This window comes from Aotus nancymaae, unplaced genomic scaffold (genome assembly GCF_030222135.1).
Source record: "Aotus nancymaae isolate 86718 unplaced genomic scaffold, 86718_ANA_hifiasm-v0.15.2.pri h1tg000018l, whole genome shotgun sequence".
Taxonomy (NCBI): Eukaryota; Metazoa; Chordata; class Mammalia; order Primates; family Aotidae; genus Aotus; species Aotus nancymaae.
The window spans coordinates 12,095,811-12,114,004 of NW_026988430.1; the positions used below are offsets into that span (position 1 = coordinate 12,095,811).

The window sequence follows — 18,194 nt, forward strand, 5'->3', positions numbered from 1 at the left end:
GCATGGCTGCGTCTTACCAGATTTATAGGTTCGACCCTCCCTCTACCATGCACCCTCACCCTGCTCCTCTCCCCAACGGCACTCATCAGGGCCCTTGTCACACTGCCGTTGCGGTTGCATGTCCTTCAACTCTCCCATGGAATGCAAATTCCTTAAAGCAAGAAGTGTGTCTTGTTTAGAGTGGTGTCCCCAGCAGCCATAGACACTTGGTAAATAATATTGGATGAATGAATTGACCTCTGACTTCAGCTTCTTCGTGTTGCAATTCATAGGGAATATCCTATCCAAAGTACACTTCTCTGGACATCCCTCTCCTCCGACGCCTCCCTTCCTCAGAAGCTCTGGCTTCCTGTTGTTTACTGCTTCCAAAGGAGGCTTCATGCTCCTCTCTTCTCTTTTCGAATGTATGGGAACAGAAAGCATGCAAGGCCTGGATGTTTTGAGGTCAGGATTTCTTAACAAGTGAGGAATTACAAATAGCTTCTGCATATCACAGGAGCCGCCAGAGCGGGAGGTGCTGAGGATCAACAGAGAAGATGTAAAGGAGCCTTAACACCTTCTCGGAGGTATAAAGTCAGGTCCAGGGAAAGAAACTTCGATTCCTTATAGGCACCGTTCTCAGGAGACATGACACACTGAGCTCCTTAAGCCACTTTTGGTTCATTCAAAAAGTCTGTTGGGGCGGGGCGCAGTGGCTCATGCCTATAATCCCAGCACTTTGGGAGGCCGAGGCGGGCGGATTGCTAGGTCAGGAGTTCAAGACTGTCCTTGCTAACATGGTGAAACCCCATCTTCTAAAAATGCAAAAAAAATTAGCTGGGTGTGGTGGCATGCGCCTGTAATCCCAGCTACTCGGGAGGCTGAGTTAGGAGAATTGCTTGAACCCGGGAGGCGGAGGTTGCACTGAGCCAAGATCACACCACTGTGCTCCGGCATGGGCAACAGAGCGAGAGTCTGTCTCAAAAAAAAAAAAAAAAAAAAAAAAAAAAGTCTGTTGGGTAGAAGCAAAACTTCCCAGACTCTCAAATGGGGAAGGCTGTCTGTGAGACCACAGATATGTAATTACAGCTGCCTTTGTGCAATAAGATGATTATTTAATCATCTTTTGCACATAATGGTAAGTGAATGGAAAAACGAAACTAGATGCTAATGATAGCGACTGTAGGGTTATGTGAGCTTGTTATAAATGAGAACAAGGTGGCCAGATGGCCAGGCTGCGTCTCTGACCTTGAATGGCCAGTGTGCTTTCGGTAGCCAACTGTGTGTTCAGTTGTGAAGGATAAGAAGAAATAATGGTTAATCATGTACAAAACACTGGGAATACGTTGTTGGAGGTGGAATCTAGGTGAGGTGAAATTAGGGATTTAAAAGATTTTTAGCTCTCTTAAAAGAAATGCCTTATGATATACAAGACTATTGTTCTACTTTCAGGCAGTTCCAGAAACAAATTATAGATGACAGCTGGGGGCTGACTGATAAAAGAGGGCCCAGCAGCCTTGGAACTATTTGAAACGCTACAACAGCAACTATGGAGGTGTTTCGTTAAAGGGGGTCTAGAGTTATATGGAGAGATAGCTTCATAACTGACCTCACTGGTGAAAGCATAATACAGAGGAAAATAGCCCTCATCAAGAGTCCAAGCTCTCTAATTTTAAAAAGATAGGAAGTCTATGTTATTGCTGGGTGGTTCTCAAACTGGGTGTAAGTCAAAATTACCTAGAGTGCTTGTTAAAACCATCTGTTTCTAATTCAGTAAGTCTGGGGAGGGACTAGGAATCTGCATGTCTACCAAGTTTCTATCTGATGGCTCTGTGGTTCAGGGACCACACTTGGAAAATCACTCCAGACTAATGGCTTTTAACCTTGTATACACGTTAGCATCTCTTGGGGAGCTTTTTAAATACACCCATGTTAGGACCTCAGCCCCTAGGGATTCTAAATGTAATTGATCTGAACTGTGTTCAGGCTTCAGATTTTATTTTTCTGCCTTTTTTGAGACAGGGTCTCCCTCTATCACCCAGGCTGGAGTTCAGTGGCGAGATCACAGCTTATTGCAGCCTTGACTTCCAGGACTCGAGTGGGCACCTCAGCCTCTTAGATAGCTGGGACCACAGGTGTGCCACCACTCCCAGCTGGTTTTTGCGTTTGTTGCAGAGATGAGGTTTTGCCATGTTGCCCAGGCTGGTCTGGAACTCCTGGGCTCAAGCCATCCACTCACCTTGGCCTCCCAAAATGCTAGTATTACTTGCATGCGCCACCATGCCCAACCAGGCTTTAGAATCTCTTGAGGTTTCTTCAGGTCATTTGAATATTTGTCCAAGCTTGATGACTACTGCTCTAAACTGTGCCATCAGGTTAATTAGTAGATTTTAGGTCCATTTTATCTTTCTGTAGAAACAGCATAAAATTGATGAGATGGGGTGCAAAGTCAAGTCAAAACTTCTATTTCACACCCTATTTCACTGGGTGGCAAATTTCTAGCTTTGAAGAAACTGGTTTCCATAGAATGCTAGCTTTTGAAAATCCAATCTTAAGTAAGGCTTGTTTCCTGACTGATGAACTTACACCCTGCGCTAGTTAAGTCAGGGTTTTCTTTCCACTGCTTTCCTAAAATGCTAGACTAATTTCTTTTCCTTTCCTTCTTTCTTTTGAGACAGAGTCTCACTCTGTCGCCCAGACTGGAGTGCAATGGTGCGATCTCAGCTCACTGCAACCTCTGCCTCCTGGGTTTAAGCAATTCTCTGCCTCAGCCTCCCAAGTAGCTGGGATTTTGGCGCATGCCCCCACGCCCAGCTAATTTTTTGTATTTTTAGTAGAAAGGGGATTTTATCATCTTGGCCAAGGTGATCTTGAACTCCTGACTTCGTGATCTACTCGCCTTGGCCACCCAAAGTGCTGGGATTACAGGCGTGAGCTGCTGTGCCCGGCCTCTGATTTTCAACTCCATGCCTCTCCAAGGCATTTTCTTAGTGTGAGCCACAGTTATTTCCCAAAATGGCAGAAAACCAAGAGAACTACCAGAGATGATTTGAGGGTGGAGGGGTGGGCATCCATATTTTAGGCATACATAGACTTAACAATAAATAACGTTGAGTAGGTCATTCCTTCACCAAGTCCCATTTATTCTTCATGGCAAGATGCAGCCTCACTTACGTGCCTGTCTTGAACAGCAGAATCTTTGCCAGGAGCAGTGAGTGAGCCTCAGGTAAAGCCAGAGCGGCTTTAGTGATACTATCTGGCTAGAAGTGAACAGCATTGCTTTGCTTTCATTGTGCCTTTTTAAAATGACGATCTCCTCTTGATGCCAAGACTCATGGCTTTTCACTTAAAATATGTTTCCTTTTAAAGTGAAGTAAAATCAGAGAGTGAATCAAATGGTTAAAGTGGCAGATACTAATTGCACAGATAGTATGCCAGGTCAAAAGGAAGCAGAAGTTAGTTTGAGATGGATTAAAGATACAAGAAATGCTGCCTCGTCTGAGTACTTTCTGCTTCTGTCTTGCAGAAAAGGATCTCCACCTAATAGGAAAACACTGCAAAAGTGAAAAGGGAAGGCACCTATTATCAAAACCCACCCAGCCATAGATGCCGTGCTCACATTGCACCTGTCGTGTGACATGTGGCTGCCCGTGCACACTCAGCCTGTCATGAACCTGCGGCACTGAAAGGCTGGGGCAGGCAGTGGCTTCATTATTCTTGGAATCCTGTTTAATGGATAGCAATTCCTGGGGGCTGCAGGGAAGCTCCACCAGGGCACACCAGCCCCTCTCACGGATCTTGTCTTCAGAGTCATTTATATATTAAAAAAAAAAAAACACCTTAAATGTTTGTGGGTTAGTTGGATATTGGATTGGACTCTTTAAAATCTGAAAGATCGCCAGGCGTGGTGGCTCACGCCTGTAATCCCAGCATTTTGGGAGGCCGAGGTGGGCAGATCACCTGAGGTCAGGAGTTCAAGACCAACCTGACCAATATGGTGAAATCCTGTCTCTTCAAAAAATACAAATTAGCTGGGTGTGGTGGCACATGCCTGTAATCCCACCTACTAGGGAGGCTGAGGCAGGAGAATAGCTTGAACCTAGGAGGTGGAGGTTGTGGTGAGCTGAGATCGTACCATTGCATTCTAGGCTGGGCAACGAGCAAAAATCCATCTCAAAAAAATAAAATAAATAAATAAATAAATAAAATCTGAAAGATCAGCATGCCCTCAGAATGACTGTGTGTGTGTGTGTGTGTGTGTGTGTACATGCGCATGCACATGTGGGATTATTGAATAAAATATTGCTACCTTGTCCTTCTGTAATACTGAAGAAGACATAAAGGTACCCACATGTTGGCAAAATATATTTTATTTGTTCATACAAAGAAATAGTATGAATTACCAGAATTTCATTTTCCTAGAAACATTTTTCTCTGTGTAAAATTAATTTGTGTTATACATAGGACAAAATACTTGATTTAATCTTTTTGTACATATTGGCTATTCTAACATCCAAGTTATAGAAGACATACTGCTAGAATTTGCACAGCATTTTAGATTACTGGGTTGAATGAAACTCAGTCATAAATTAATGTCACAAAAGTGAAAAAACATCTAACCACACCTTTAAGTTTGCTTGGCCATCCTCTTGATAAGCCGAAAAGAAAAATCACATTAGCTTCTGTGTCAGCATCTCAGATACGTACTGTCTCTAGTTCACTGGAACCTTCCATTTTCCTTTTTCACAAAAATATCCTGGCAGGATCTGAAACTGTTTCTCTGAATATCTAAAATGTATCTGTCACTTAAAATGATCCCCAAAGAGAATCCTGGGAAGAAAACAATTTCTCCTCCTCCATCATCCAATGAAGCATTTATTAAACAGTCACTACACTTAAAATACCTTTCCGGGTACCACCTACTAAGTTAACAGACTAATGTTCAAACACTGCAAGGAAAGCATGAAATAGATAGAAACAATTAAAACCTCCCAATTATTTTCTGTTGACCTTTTTGTTTGTTTTTAAATGAGAAAAGAAACCAAAAACTGAGAAAAAAAAAAGTACTCCGATGAATGAATATCAGAGCTTTTCCTGTAAATTGGAGGAAGCACAAAACATGTCCCAGGACAAAATGCCAAAACAGAAAAGGGTATTTGTCTTCTGGCAGCTAAAAAGTTAAGTTTGGTGGCCTTGCAGATTGCTAGAACAGGAAGAAATCTAAGGCTTACATTCCCATGTTGCCTAACTTCTGCAGGGGGAAGACATGCGGGTTTTGTAATAACCATCACATGATGGGGTTCGAGTTCTGGCAGAAACTGCTGCATCCAGATCTGTCAGGAACTCTAAGCCATCAGACCCTTATGAAGAGATGCACATTGATTTATTTGTCTTTCATAGAAAAACTTGCACTCTTCCATCAGTACTAATTATGGACATCTGTTTGAATTCAAGGATTTGACCCAGAATAGAATTTTGACCCACTTCAGCGTTCATGACTAAATGACCCTCCTTCTACCAGAAAATTTCCTGTTTCAGTTTTATTTTAAGGCAAGGAATAAACAACTTAATCAAACATGGTCCAGCTTGGAAAGTGGGTGGGGACCAGAAGCAGGGAAAGCTCCTGCATGTTTTCCTATGGCTTTGTTGTATACCATCCTCTGAATAATTCTGCAGTTCCACATCAAGATCCCCATCAGACCATCAGAGTGGCCAGAAAGCAGAGAGGGCAAGACCAGGTGAAGCACTTGGATATTGCCTTTAACTTCAAGCCATGTTTTGCTGTAACTGAAAAGAGGTGTTCTCAATTTGCTTTCAAATAAATGAAAAAAATACACAACCAATTAGCAACTTATGCAGGTGTTTTTCACACCCACTCACGGACAAGGCAGAACCATGCTATGATTATGGTGTTCTCCTACGGGCAGGTCCCACACTACTTTCTGGAGCTATGAAATGAATATAACATCAGAGAACATGGAGAACCTAAGAAATCCACAGATCCCCCGATGAGCTTCCTCCAAAACAGAACCTAAGCAGGATGGTTTGGATGCTAATTGCAAGCTAGCTAGATTTAGGCTAAAACTTTTGGGCAAATACAAACCAGATTATCAATCACTCAAAGACCAGTGACATCTCTGATCAGTTTCTAGAAATGAATGATCTTTTCCTCTTTTCATACGTTTCTTACACTATCAGGCAGGTGATCCCATACAACATACAAAAGCGTCCTTTGTAACTATCCCATCTCAACCGTTTTGACAATATGTATATCTTCCCATATATTCCGTGATTGAAATATAACTGAAATCACAATTATTTGATGGTAGAAGCATTCTGGTTTAAAAAACTGAGGTTAAATTAGACATGTCATTATGTGATATTGCTATATGTTTAACCAACTGACCCTATATTACTATAGGGCTACTCAATTGCCTCTATATTGCTATATGGTAACCCAACTGTTATAAATCAACAGAGAGGCATGGGGAGGGCATTCTGCACAGCAGTGACAGTGCTGGTAACCCTTCTGTAAGACCTGGCTACAACAAGGGACAGCTGTACAAGCATCAGGCTCAAGCGTTTACAGGCAACATGGGGCCAGCTTTTTCGACCTGTTTTTACAAGGGCCACTCTTCGTTCTTGCTGTCTGGCCACTGGCTACCGACCATATTATCACTCTGAGATGTCATTCTGACATGAGCTAGGAATTCCAAAGACGCATTAAGCTGAGGTGTGAGACTCCCTTCCTCTGCCAGGCTGCCTGTCATTTGGGGGCCTTTGTCTTTTCTCCCTATTGAGACTGTGAGCCCACCGCCCAACACTGGCTGCCTCTGCACCTAGCAGCACCTTGGTAGGCACTGATGCCGAGGGACGCAGCTGACCCCTCTGAGTCTCCACACCCAGTGCCCTCGGTTTGTGCCAGCGGCTCTGCTAGCCTATGGGATTCTTTGGTGTGTTGAAGCAGGACTGTCCGCCAGGAGAATGCAGCATGGTGCCACTCATGCAAATGAAAGGAGATCTTCTTGATTTCTAAGGCAGCACCCAAGCATCTCACCACATGACCTGGGAAAGAGGGGGCAACAATCTGCATACATTTCAAACCGGTTCGTGAACCAGGGCATGGGGCAGAGGAGGATACAGGGCCATCCTTCAAAATTAAAAGCTGAAGTCAATGGACCCTAGTATTCTGACTTTAAAAGGATGTGGATGTCCCTGTAAAGGTAGTGAGGGATTCCCCCATGTGCTGAGTGGAGGTAGGGACAGAACCCTAGTGCTGTGGCTTTCAGGCGACGTCACCGGACCTGACACCACATCTGGAAGGAGGCTGCTACATGAGGTCTGCCCTACAGCCCTGTTGAGGCAGCTCAGCGTTCCTACTAGGTACACAGGCAGGACGGGACAGGGAAGCCGGAATGGGAGTCCCAAGGCAGGACACGGAGGCAGCGACCGGAGAACTCAAACAGCAACTGAAGGCTGAATACCCGTAACAACAAAAATCTCAAGTTGTGCTTTTCTTCGTTTTAAATATAATAGGTAGAGGAGAAGAAAAAACAAATGGAAGCACCATCAATTGTGAAGCATAGAACAAAATATTAAGAGTTAAACACTTTGGAATGTTAACAGATTATGAAGCTAACTCTCTAAAGAGTGTGGCTAGGCAGCTTAGTGAATTAATTGCTTATGAATTAAAAATAAATTATTATAAAATAGATTTCTGTACATTTTACATACATATAATCTCTGTCAATATATAAGCCACGTGGGTAAGGTACACGGCCCGGGTCTGTTCAATCCCAGCCGAAGTCGTGCCCGGTCATCTGGTAGAACTTGAGGTTGAAAGGCCGGTAGAACTCGCGCAGCCTGCGCACCACCTCGCGGTCGATCTCGGGGTGGGTCCTGCCCTTGGTCTTGCCCAGGCAGTGGGGCCGGCTGCTGCCCTCCGCCTTCTTCAGGCAGGGGAAGCCCTTGGTCTTGTTGAAGTAGAAGTGCTTGTCCGTGATGATCCTCTTGAGGCCCAGGAAGTCCTGCACGCGGCCCAGCTCGCCGGCCGGGTCGCTGATGAGCCGCTCGCCGCTCACGAAGAGCATCTGGCGGATGGGGAAGTGGCGCAGCCAGTGCTCCAGGTGCTTGGCGTAGATGCCGATCTGGATGGCGCTCCACGACGTGTCGATGAGGCCCGTCGTCCTGTTTTTGAACGTCAAGCTCTCGAAGGTGGGGATGTCGGGCCGCTTGGACAGCGTCTGCGTGTAGTCCGAGATGGCCCTGGTCACCGGGTCCCGCACCACCACGATGAGCTTGGTGTCCTTGGACATGGCCGAGATGCGCGCGGGCGCCTCCCGCGTGACGAAGTAGCTGGGCGTCTTCTCCATGGTGATCTGCCCGTCCAGGGTTCTGGGCATCAGGTCCCTGAGAAAAGCAAGCAAACAAACTGGGGTCAGAAGGTGAGGCCTCTCTGGCCACACGTCTCAAGGTCACCACTTCGAATCCCAGCTCCCTCTTATTTCTGGAAGCAGTAGTAGAAACATGTAAAAATACAAGTAGAACTTTAGAGCCAAAAGGTACATTAGCATCACATTTGGTTTGGAGGGCAGGTACCGTCTACTGGAAACACGAAGGCACCTTCGTGCAAGGTAGAAAGAGCAAGCTACGTGTTTCTCTAAGGTCTTCTTGTGGGGATCACCTTTCCCTTATTTTTTCAGCTTTCAGATTGGCCCAAGCATCTGATGCCAAAATAGAAAAACCTTTGGCCTCTGATAAGTGCCTTTCCTAAAAATATAGCACCCAGGACTGCCAGAGGTTTCACTGTCCATGAGTCCTGGCGCTATTTTGCCTTCCCACACTTACCAAGCCCGGGCAAATGTACTGTAGGCACTGGAAGGAAAACATCCCTCGGGCCCAGCCCAGCTGTTCCAGCTTTATCACAGTGACTGCTGACAAAGCCTTTACTCCACAAAGCAACAAAGGACACAGCAGCAAAAACTCCAGTGAAACAGGTAAGTAAACTGATACAAACGTGCCATGAGGAAATTCCCAAGACACAACTCTAGAAACCTCCAAAAATAATGCTTACTACCTGGGTGATGGGATCAATCGTACCCCAAACATCAGCCTCATGCAATATACCCATGTAACAAATGTGCACATGCATCCCCAAATCTGAATTAAAGTTGAAATTATAAAACAGCAACAATAATAAACAGGCTGGCCATGGTGGCTCAAGCTTGTAATCCCAGCACTTTGGGAGGCCAAGAAGGACAGATTACCTGAGGTCAGGAGTTCGAGACCAGCCTGATCAACATGGAGAAAACCCGTCTCTACTTTAAAAAATACAAAATTAGCTGGGTGTGGTGGCGCGTGCCAGTAATTCCAGCTACTCGGGAGGCTGAGGCAGGAGAATCGCTTGAACCTGGGAGGCGGAGGTTGCGGTGAGCTGAGGTCACGCCATTACACCCCAGCCTCCAACAAGAGTGAAACTCTGTCTCAAAACAAAAAAACAAAAAACAACAGAAAAAAAACAAATTCCATTTCCACTAGGAAATGGATTCCATTCTAATGGATTCCATTAGGACAAATAACTTGTAAGATATCTGTCATGGCATTAATTTCAACAAAATCATGTAGACGACACCGTTACAACCTACGGTACATACAGTTCATGGTATTTGGACTAAAATGCAGTTTTATGGGGATAAATCACAACCACATTAACTATACAAATCCATGATGTAAGACCTTGGATACAAAAAATGAAGTCAAAAGCCACGTGAATCCAGCTGATATTATAAAACAGGTTGCAAAATTTGTTATTACATAGATTCTGCTATATGACTACGTAATTGTTGCTGTAAAATATTTGGCAGAGAGTCCAGAACATAGATGTAAGGGGTCTGTTGATCCTGTAACTCCACTCCATATAATGTTTTCAAGTGAATCCATAGAAAAGTGCTCTAGGAAGTAGAAATAGCACCAAACAAGGCAAGCAGGGGCAAGGGGGAAGGACCGGAGACAAGGAATTAGGCAACTTTGGATAAGGAGGATGACCCATGTTGGGAAGAAGCAGGACATAAAAATTGGCGCCCATGCAAAAGAAAATGCCTAGAGATTTCGCGTTCTGCTACACCTCAGGAGATGGGAAATGGAAGGAAGGAAAGAAAGAGTGCTGGGTGAGATGTCTCCCGGAACAAGAGACTTCCAGATGAAGGCAGGGACTGCAGTGGTCTTATCCTCTGTTAAATGCCTAGCACCTAACGTGGTGTCTGGAACGATAGCAAGCATCCAATAACTATATGAACGGATACGTAGTCTGGCTGATCGGTAAGTCCTGAACGAAAATATTAAGAGTTAAGAGTATGGGCTTTGCTGTAAATGGGCCTAGGGTTGAATCCCTCTCTACCACTCATTAGCTGTGTATGAGGCAAGTTACTTAACCTCTCTGAGCCTCAGGATCATAATATCTGAAGTGCAAATAATCCCACCTACCTCATATAGTTGCTATTAAAAATAAGGCTAGGTGCAGTGGCTAATGCCTGTAATCCCAACACTATGGGAGGCCAAGGCATGTGGATCACCTGAGGTCAGGAGTTCGAGACCAGCCTGACCAATGTGGTGAAACCCCGTCTCTGCCAAAAATACAAAATTAGCTGGGCATGGTGGTACATGCCTGTAATCCCAGCTACGTGGGAGGTTGAGGCGGGAGAATGGCTTGAACCCGGGAGGCAGAGGTTGCAGTGAGCGGGGATCTCACTACTGCACTCTAGCCTGCCGCCTGGTGACAGAGCAAAACCCTGTCACAAAAAAAAAAAAAAAAAAAAAGGAAAAAAATTAAATGAAGTTCATAAAGCTGAGTCAGTTTAGCTTAAATTAGCTCCTTAAATTAGTTAAAGAATTTGGGCTCTAAAGTCAGACTGCCTGGGCTTAATTAAATTCTGTCTCTACCACTTATAAGCTATGCCACTTTGAATGATTTATTTAACTTTTCTGGGCTTCTTTTTCTCATCCACAAAAATGTAGCTACCAATACCTATTCATGAAAGTTTAATGAGGATTAAACAATTAATAATTATAATAGGCTTAGAACATTCCTGACATATGGAATATACTTGACAAATATCAGCCACTACTACTATTATTATCATCGAGTTGCTCAATACACAGTTTATGCATATGATAAGACCAAAGTTCAGCATCTGTGTATAAGCTAGTGTGTATACATCAAAAGGAGGTATAACTAAGTGGATACTAAGTTTTGGTCACAGATCTACAATCAGACAACTTATTATTTACAAGTCACATAATTTATTGGGTGCCTGCTAAATTATTCTAGATACCATGTTAGGGGCTACATCGTCTATTAGCTATCTGCTATGGAATAGAGATTTCTGATTGATTCCTGCCTAGCCACAGGAATTAAAAGTAAAAAAAAAAAAAAAAAAGACAGGCCGGGCGCCGTGGCTCACGCCTGTAATCCCAGCACTTTGGGAGGCCGAGGAGGGTGGATCACGAGGTCAAGAGATCCAGACCATCCTGGTCAACATGGTGAAACCCTGTCTCTACTAAAAATACAAAAAATTAGCTGGGCATGGTGGTGCGTGCCTGTAATCCCAGCTACTCGGGAGGCTGAGGCAGGAGAATTGCCTGAACCCAGGAGGTTCATCACGCCATTGCACTCCAGCCTGGGTAACAAGAGCGAAACTCCGTCTCAAAAAAAAAAAAAAAAAAGACAACTTCCACATTATTTTTGACCAAATATTTATATCTCAGTGAGGCATTCTAAGCTTCAAGGCATCTTAATCCCCTGAGACCACAATTCCCCTATCTAATACTGGCCAGAAAAGGCAATTCCCTGGAGAGAGGGCACTTCTTCCTGACTGCCAACAGGGAGTTAGAAGAGTGTTTTTCCCTTAAGGAAGACTGCCTCAGCAGCACTGGAGTCAGGCCTGGTTTGAGTTAAAGCTGGATTGACCCACTTTGTCCATTAACCACTTACATTAATGTAGCAGTGTCATCAGGCTAATGTGATTGAGGATTAAAGGAAGTCCCAGCTCGCAACTTATTTTGCATTTGACTAAAAAGCAGGTCAATTCAGATAAAGCCCAAGTCCTTTTTTCCCTGTGTTAAACCATCTGCAACTAGACAGTTTACAAGAGGTTACTATTCAGAATCAAAGCGTTATCACCACGATTGAAGGAATACCAAACCCCAGCGTTCCTCAGTGCCATTGCAGAGAAGGCAGTTTAGGGTCCTACTCGGTGTCAGTCTGACCTAACATGGCTTGGAAGTCAGGCCACCAAGTTTGACTCTCAGCACCTCCATTTACTAAGGTGTATGACCCGGGGGGACGCATCACTTAACCTAGCCAAGCTGCAGTTTTCTCATCTGAATAATGGAAAAAAAAAAAAAAAAAAAAAAACAGATGATGTCTGCCTCTTAGGGCTTTTGAAGGAAATGCAAAGCTAGCTTTGGTACCCAGCCTGGTACCTAGTAGGCTGTTAGGAAAATGTTATCAATTATCTTCTGTTGACAGGATCTTGGCAAGGACATAAGGAAGCAAGGTTTGCACGTAGGGGACTTGTCACTCATTCAGTTCTACCCCACAGTGGGGCAATGAGGGAGATTTGGCTCCTGGAAGGGGCTAAGTGCAGAATGCTGGATTCCTCTCTCAGCCTTCCTGGGGTCCGCTACCCTCCCTCAACTCTGCAGCCTGCATTTCCTCACTGGCCCTAAAGAAAGGCTTGTCAGTAGCTGCACAGAATGCTAAATCGGCAATTGTCGAGAAGAAACCACATAATAGAGCTAGTAAAAAGGAAACGAGAGATCAATCATAAGATTCCCTGCGCCAAGGACAGATTTACTGTGCTCGACTGCCTTCTGGTCCCCTAACCCATGTAAGGGCCCCTCTCCCCAGGACAGTCTGGTGTTTGTCTACATGTGTCAGAAAGCATGCAAGGAGCCTCAGAATTTATTTGGATTATTGTCAAAATAATGGAGCCAGGGGAACAGACTTCTTTCTGGGGCCAGGCACGGTGGCTCACACCTGTAATCCAGCATGTTGGGAGGCCGAGGCGGGTAGATCACGAGGTCAAGAGATCGAGACCATCCTGGCCAACATGGTGAAACCCTGTCTCTACTAAAAATACAAAAATTAGCTGGACGTGGTGGCACCTGTAGTCCCAGCTACTTGGGAGGCTAAGGCAGAAGAATTGCTTGAACCTGGGAAACGGAGATTGCAGTGAGCTGAGATCAGGCTACTGCATTCCAGCCTGGGCGACAGAGCAAATCTCCATCTCAAAAAAAAAAAAAAGAGAGAGAGAGAGAGAGATTTCTAAGCCCTTGTCCAGCAGAGGCTCTGGAGCCACTCTCTCTTCAGTATGCTTGGCTGAGAAGTGAGATGAACAACGGAATTTATCATTTTGGCAAATGCCTCCTGCGCCCTCTCCAAAGGCTTCTAGGGGCACATCGGTAGGTAGTGGGCACTGCGCTCAGACCCTGGCCTCTCCCCAGTATGCCCCTGTGGATCCATCTGTTAAAGAAAAAATTACTTGGCCAGGCTTGGTGGCTCATACCTGTAATCCCAGCACTTTGAAAGGCCAAGGTGGGTGGATCACTTGAGGTCAGGAGTTCGAGACTAGCCTGGCCAAATGGTGAAATCCTGTCTCTACCAAAAATACAAAAATCAGCTGAGCGTGGTGGTATACACACCTGTAATCCCAGCTACTCGGGAGGATGAGGCATGAGAATCGCTTGAACCTGGGAGGTGGAGGTTGCAGTGAGCCGAGAAAAAATTACCCAATGACACTTGTCTTTGTTTGTTTGTTTTGTTTTTGTTTTTGTTTTAGACAGAGTTTCACTCTTGTTGCCCAGGCTGGAGTGCAATGGCACGATCTCGGCTCATTACAACCTCCACCGCCCGGGTTCAAGTGAATCTCCTGCCTCAGCCTCCTGAGTAGCTGGGATTACAGACATGCGCCACCATGCCTGGCTAATTTTGTATTTTTTTAGTAGAGATGGGGTTTAACCATATTGGTCAGGCTGATCTCCAACTCCCGACCTCAGGTGATCTGACTGCTTTGGTGTCCCAAAGTGCTAGGATTACAGGTGCGAGCCACAGCGCCTAGCTTAATGACGGTTAAATCACAGTAGTGAAGACTTTATTCAGGACCGTTGTGAAAGGTATAGAGATCCACTGCAATGGAGTCTTGCAGTGAAGGGGCAAGCGACTGGCCTCAACTCCGAATACAGCATGGGCAAGTGGGGTTTATAGCCAAGGAGCAGGGTGGGGGTCAGTGGGTAGAAAATTACTATGAGGAGCCATGCTGGGTAAGGGGAATTCTGGCTGAATCGATCTAATAGGACTCTCCATGAAGACAGACCAAGGTGAGCAGACATCACCTGGGGGATGGTGGAGGCTGAGGAACCTGATCAGCTGTCAGGGGTGAGGAGTTTGTGCCGAAATGACTTATCGGGAGGCTTCGCTCAGACTGGGTTTTACAAGGATGTGCATGGGTGGCCCTAGGAGGAGGTTGGGAGGTAGACTCAAGTATGGTCAAGTAAAGAGCCTTTGTCATACCAAGTGAGAAGCATGGCACAGCCTAAGAAGTGGGCGAACAGCTCCTGGCACAGAACCATCCAGGCAGGTCCCTCTATGCCCCTTTGGCTGCTCTTCTTCTGCCAGCCTCACCCCACCGCCGCCCAGTCCTGGACTCAAGTCTTTTCCATTCACTAACTGGGCACACCTTCCCTTCCTCTGCCCCTCCTCTGGTCACGCTTTCTTGCCCTCACTCTCAGAGACCTTTCTGATCTCAACAGTGGGACAGAGGAAAAAGAATGAGGATGTGGCTGAGGGTGAGACCCTCTCACATGGAATCTGCGTTCCCATCCCAGCAATCCCAGCAAGCCCAGCGGCCTATCCAGCCCCAGGCTGGCCTCCAGAGTGAGCACATGATGCAGGTTAATTGAGTCGCTCATTATGAAAGCCAGTTTCTCAAAGGGATAGTCAGAGCTCGTAATTATATAGCACCCCGGAGCTTGCGAACTTTCACCTACATCATCTGATTTGATCCCTCGCAAAACGCCTTTGTAGTAGTTACTGTAATCTCCAAGTCAAATGAAGACACTGAGTCTAAACAAGAGAGGGTGACTTGCTTGGAGCTGGGTCACCGGCTGCCAGTCAGAGAGTTGGGACTTGTAGTCAGGTCTCCTGATGTGCCTCCTTCCATTCATGAGGATCCTCTCTTAACCCTCCTTTGCTTCTTCTTAAAATGATTTAGAACACGTAGAGCTACACGCCTGTCCTCTCTTTAAATAGATACCTGTATTTTTTCCTTTCATTCAGAGATTAGTATCCTAATAGTAGGTATTTCAGTGCTAATCAGATCACTGCCGATCATAATTGTTCAAATAAGTGTCCCATTTTGAAACGATAAGGTTCTTTGATTTACCTATTCCCATTTTAACTGCCTTCTGTGGGGTCTGGACAATTACCAGTCATTGCAACAGCACCTCCTCTCCAGCAACCCCGGCCCCGCCTCTTCTTGCCCTCTTTACCGCGTGGGCAGGAAGGGCTATCTCTTTGAAAAGCACATAAACCTGGCACATATCATTAAGAGATGTTTGTGAGGCTGACGGGGATAGACTAGACAGCATCTCCAGTCCAAAGCTAAGGAAGACACAATGCTCACAAGAGGATTCCTTGGGACAAGCCCAGGAGATACTAGCCAGGTCCACATGAACACAGGGTGACAGAACTCTGGAAAGATCCTATTTCTTCACTTAAACCTAAGGGTAAAGCAGACTTGTTACCCTATTAAGGTTTGGGGATGACAAACGCAATGAACTTCCAGGAACACCAGGGGCCTCAAAAAACTGGCCCATAGAGCATGATTCTGAGAACCAGAAGGATTTGGAGTATTTCAGGCTTTTAACTTGTTTAAGGATATTTCAAGAAAGGTATATGGCAGGCCGGGTGCGGTGTCTCATGCCTGTAATCCCAGCACTATGGGAGGCTGAGGCAGCCGGATCACATGAGGTCAAGAATTCGAGACCAGCCTGGCCAAGATGGTGAAACCTCATCTCTACTAAAAATACAAAGCCTAGCCAGGCATAGTGGCACACGCCTGTAATCCCAGCTACTTGGGAGGCTGAGGTAGGAGAATCACTTGAACCTAGGAGGTAGAGGTTGCAGTGAGCCAAGATGGCACCACTGCACTCCTCCAGCCTGGGCAACAAGAGAGAAACTGCATCTCAAAAAAAAAAAAACAAAGAAAGGTATATGCCACCTCTGTGGCAGTCACTTCCATCCCTGGTTGCATTTTAAATCATGCAGGGTGCTTTTAACAGGTGTTAAATGCCTGGCTCCTCCCCACACCCACTGAATCAGGCCCTGGATGGGTGGGGCTTCAACATGGGATTGTTTTAGATGACTCTAATGTGCAACCAGGATTGAAACCATTATTCTGTGGTGTCTGTGGGCCTGGAGCTTGTCCTGATCTGTAGTCATTTATTCCTCTGATATTTACATGCACCTAAGTGGTGACACTCTGGGTATGGAGATACACCATCGTGGGGGAAAAATGAGAAAACAACATTGTCAGCAGAACTGAAAGTCGTTCATCTAATTCAAGCTATCTGAGTCAAGGCTAGAGGAGTGAGGATCACACACTCAACTGCCTGTAGACCACCTCCCAGAGGCAAGGAGGGCTTGTGTCCTGATGGTCTACAAACTGCAGAGAAAAGAACAAATTCATTCCAATCGGGCAGGCTGGGTGTGATGGCTCACGCCTGTAATCCCAACACTTTGGGAGACTGAAGTGGGCAGATCACCTGAGGCCAGGAGTTCAAGACCAGCCTGGAAAATATAACAAAACCCCGTCTTTACTAAAAATACAAAAAAAAAAAAAAAAAAAAAAAATTAGCCAGGCATGGTGGTGGACTCCTATAATCCCAGCTACTCGGGAGGCTGAGGCAGGAGAATCAGTTGAACCTGGGAGACAGGTTGCAGTGAGCCAAGATCTTATCACTGCACTGCAGCCTGGATGATGGAGAAAGACTATCTGGAAAAAAAAAATATCCAAGCAGGCTAAGATACTTGTTACCCCTAAACACACACACACACACACCCCTCTGACAGTCGGTTACCCAACTGTCAAGCTACAAGTAAAACAAAGCAAATGAAAGGAAACCTTAGAAGAAAGATAAGGCCACCTCTACTGGTGTGATAACGAAAAGCTAACAGAGGTATCTAACTCTTTCATCATCAAAAGTTAAATAATATTACCCTAAGCAGAAAAAAACAGAGATGTGAAGAATGATACTAGTATTAGATTATTAATTTATGCTTTTATAGGAGTCTGTGGCTGCAAACGAAACTCAAGGCTCTTTTAGGTCACATGAGTGCACTCAGCCCCTCACCATGGCATGTTTTAAGCAGCCTCAGGACTCAACGGAGTCCTCACCAGCAAATGTGTCTGGTCTTGTCAGCCTCCAGAACTGTAAAAAAAAATAAACTCTTTTCTTTATAAATGAAAGGATGGAAAGAAGGAAAAGGAAAAAAAGACATGAAATTCTCCTTTCAAAGAAAAAAAAATCCATGAAAGTAACATGAATTAATGGCATAAATTCCTGTTTTCCTTTTTCCCAATCTTGAGGCAGGATGCTCAGAAGCACGTCTGAGGATTTAGAATTTCCATCCTCAGTTAGAGATAGCCTCTGCCCCTTGCCTTTCCTCCCCAGAAGAGAGAAGTCGGCTGAGAAGATGAGCTGACTTCCTGCCAAGTCATTTCTCACTGGGGAATGGCGGTCTCAGGGCTTTGGAGAAACATGAAACTTTACCACTGAGCACCCCAACTCTCACTGGGGTTCTTAAATGCTGCTGCTAGAATTGGACTATTAAAAGCCAACCTTGAAGCCTAAAGGTGTAGGAAATTAAAATGAACCAGAGCCGTTCTAAAAAACCCTGTAATTCTGATATTACCCAGTACCAAATGTTGCCCTAATTTCTTCTTCTGCTTCTTCCTCTCCTCGGGTGATATCCCTAACTCCTATAGTTCAGCAATTGAAGTTACTGTTTGAACTGGTAAATGACACAACAATAAAAAAGAATATTATTGAAATGGGTGTAACCTAACTCACAACAGGCAAACAGATGCCTGGGAATTTATGTAAAACAGATGATGGCAGTTAATGTGCTTCAGAGAGGAGAACAAACTGCAGCCCAC

The 18,194-nt window shown here is 45.1% G+C and overlaps 1 protein-coding gene across 1 annotated transcript in view; it reads right to left on the reverse strand.

Moving 5' to 3' along the window:
• Nucleotides 1-4,331: 4,331 nt before the first annotated feature.
• The window catches only part of LOC105717697 (heparan sulfate glucosamine 3-O-sulfotransferase 3B1), a 48,332-nt gene continuing 34,469 nt past the window's right edge, over nt 4,332-18,194 (reverse strand). The window contains exon 2 of the mRNA XM_012453039.2: nt 4,332-8,388. Within this exon, the coding sequence (XP_012308462.1) occupies nt 7,770-8,388 (619 nt within the window). The 3' untranslated portion in view covers nt 4,332-7,769. The remainder of the gene's footprint in view (nt 8,389-18,194) is intronic.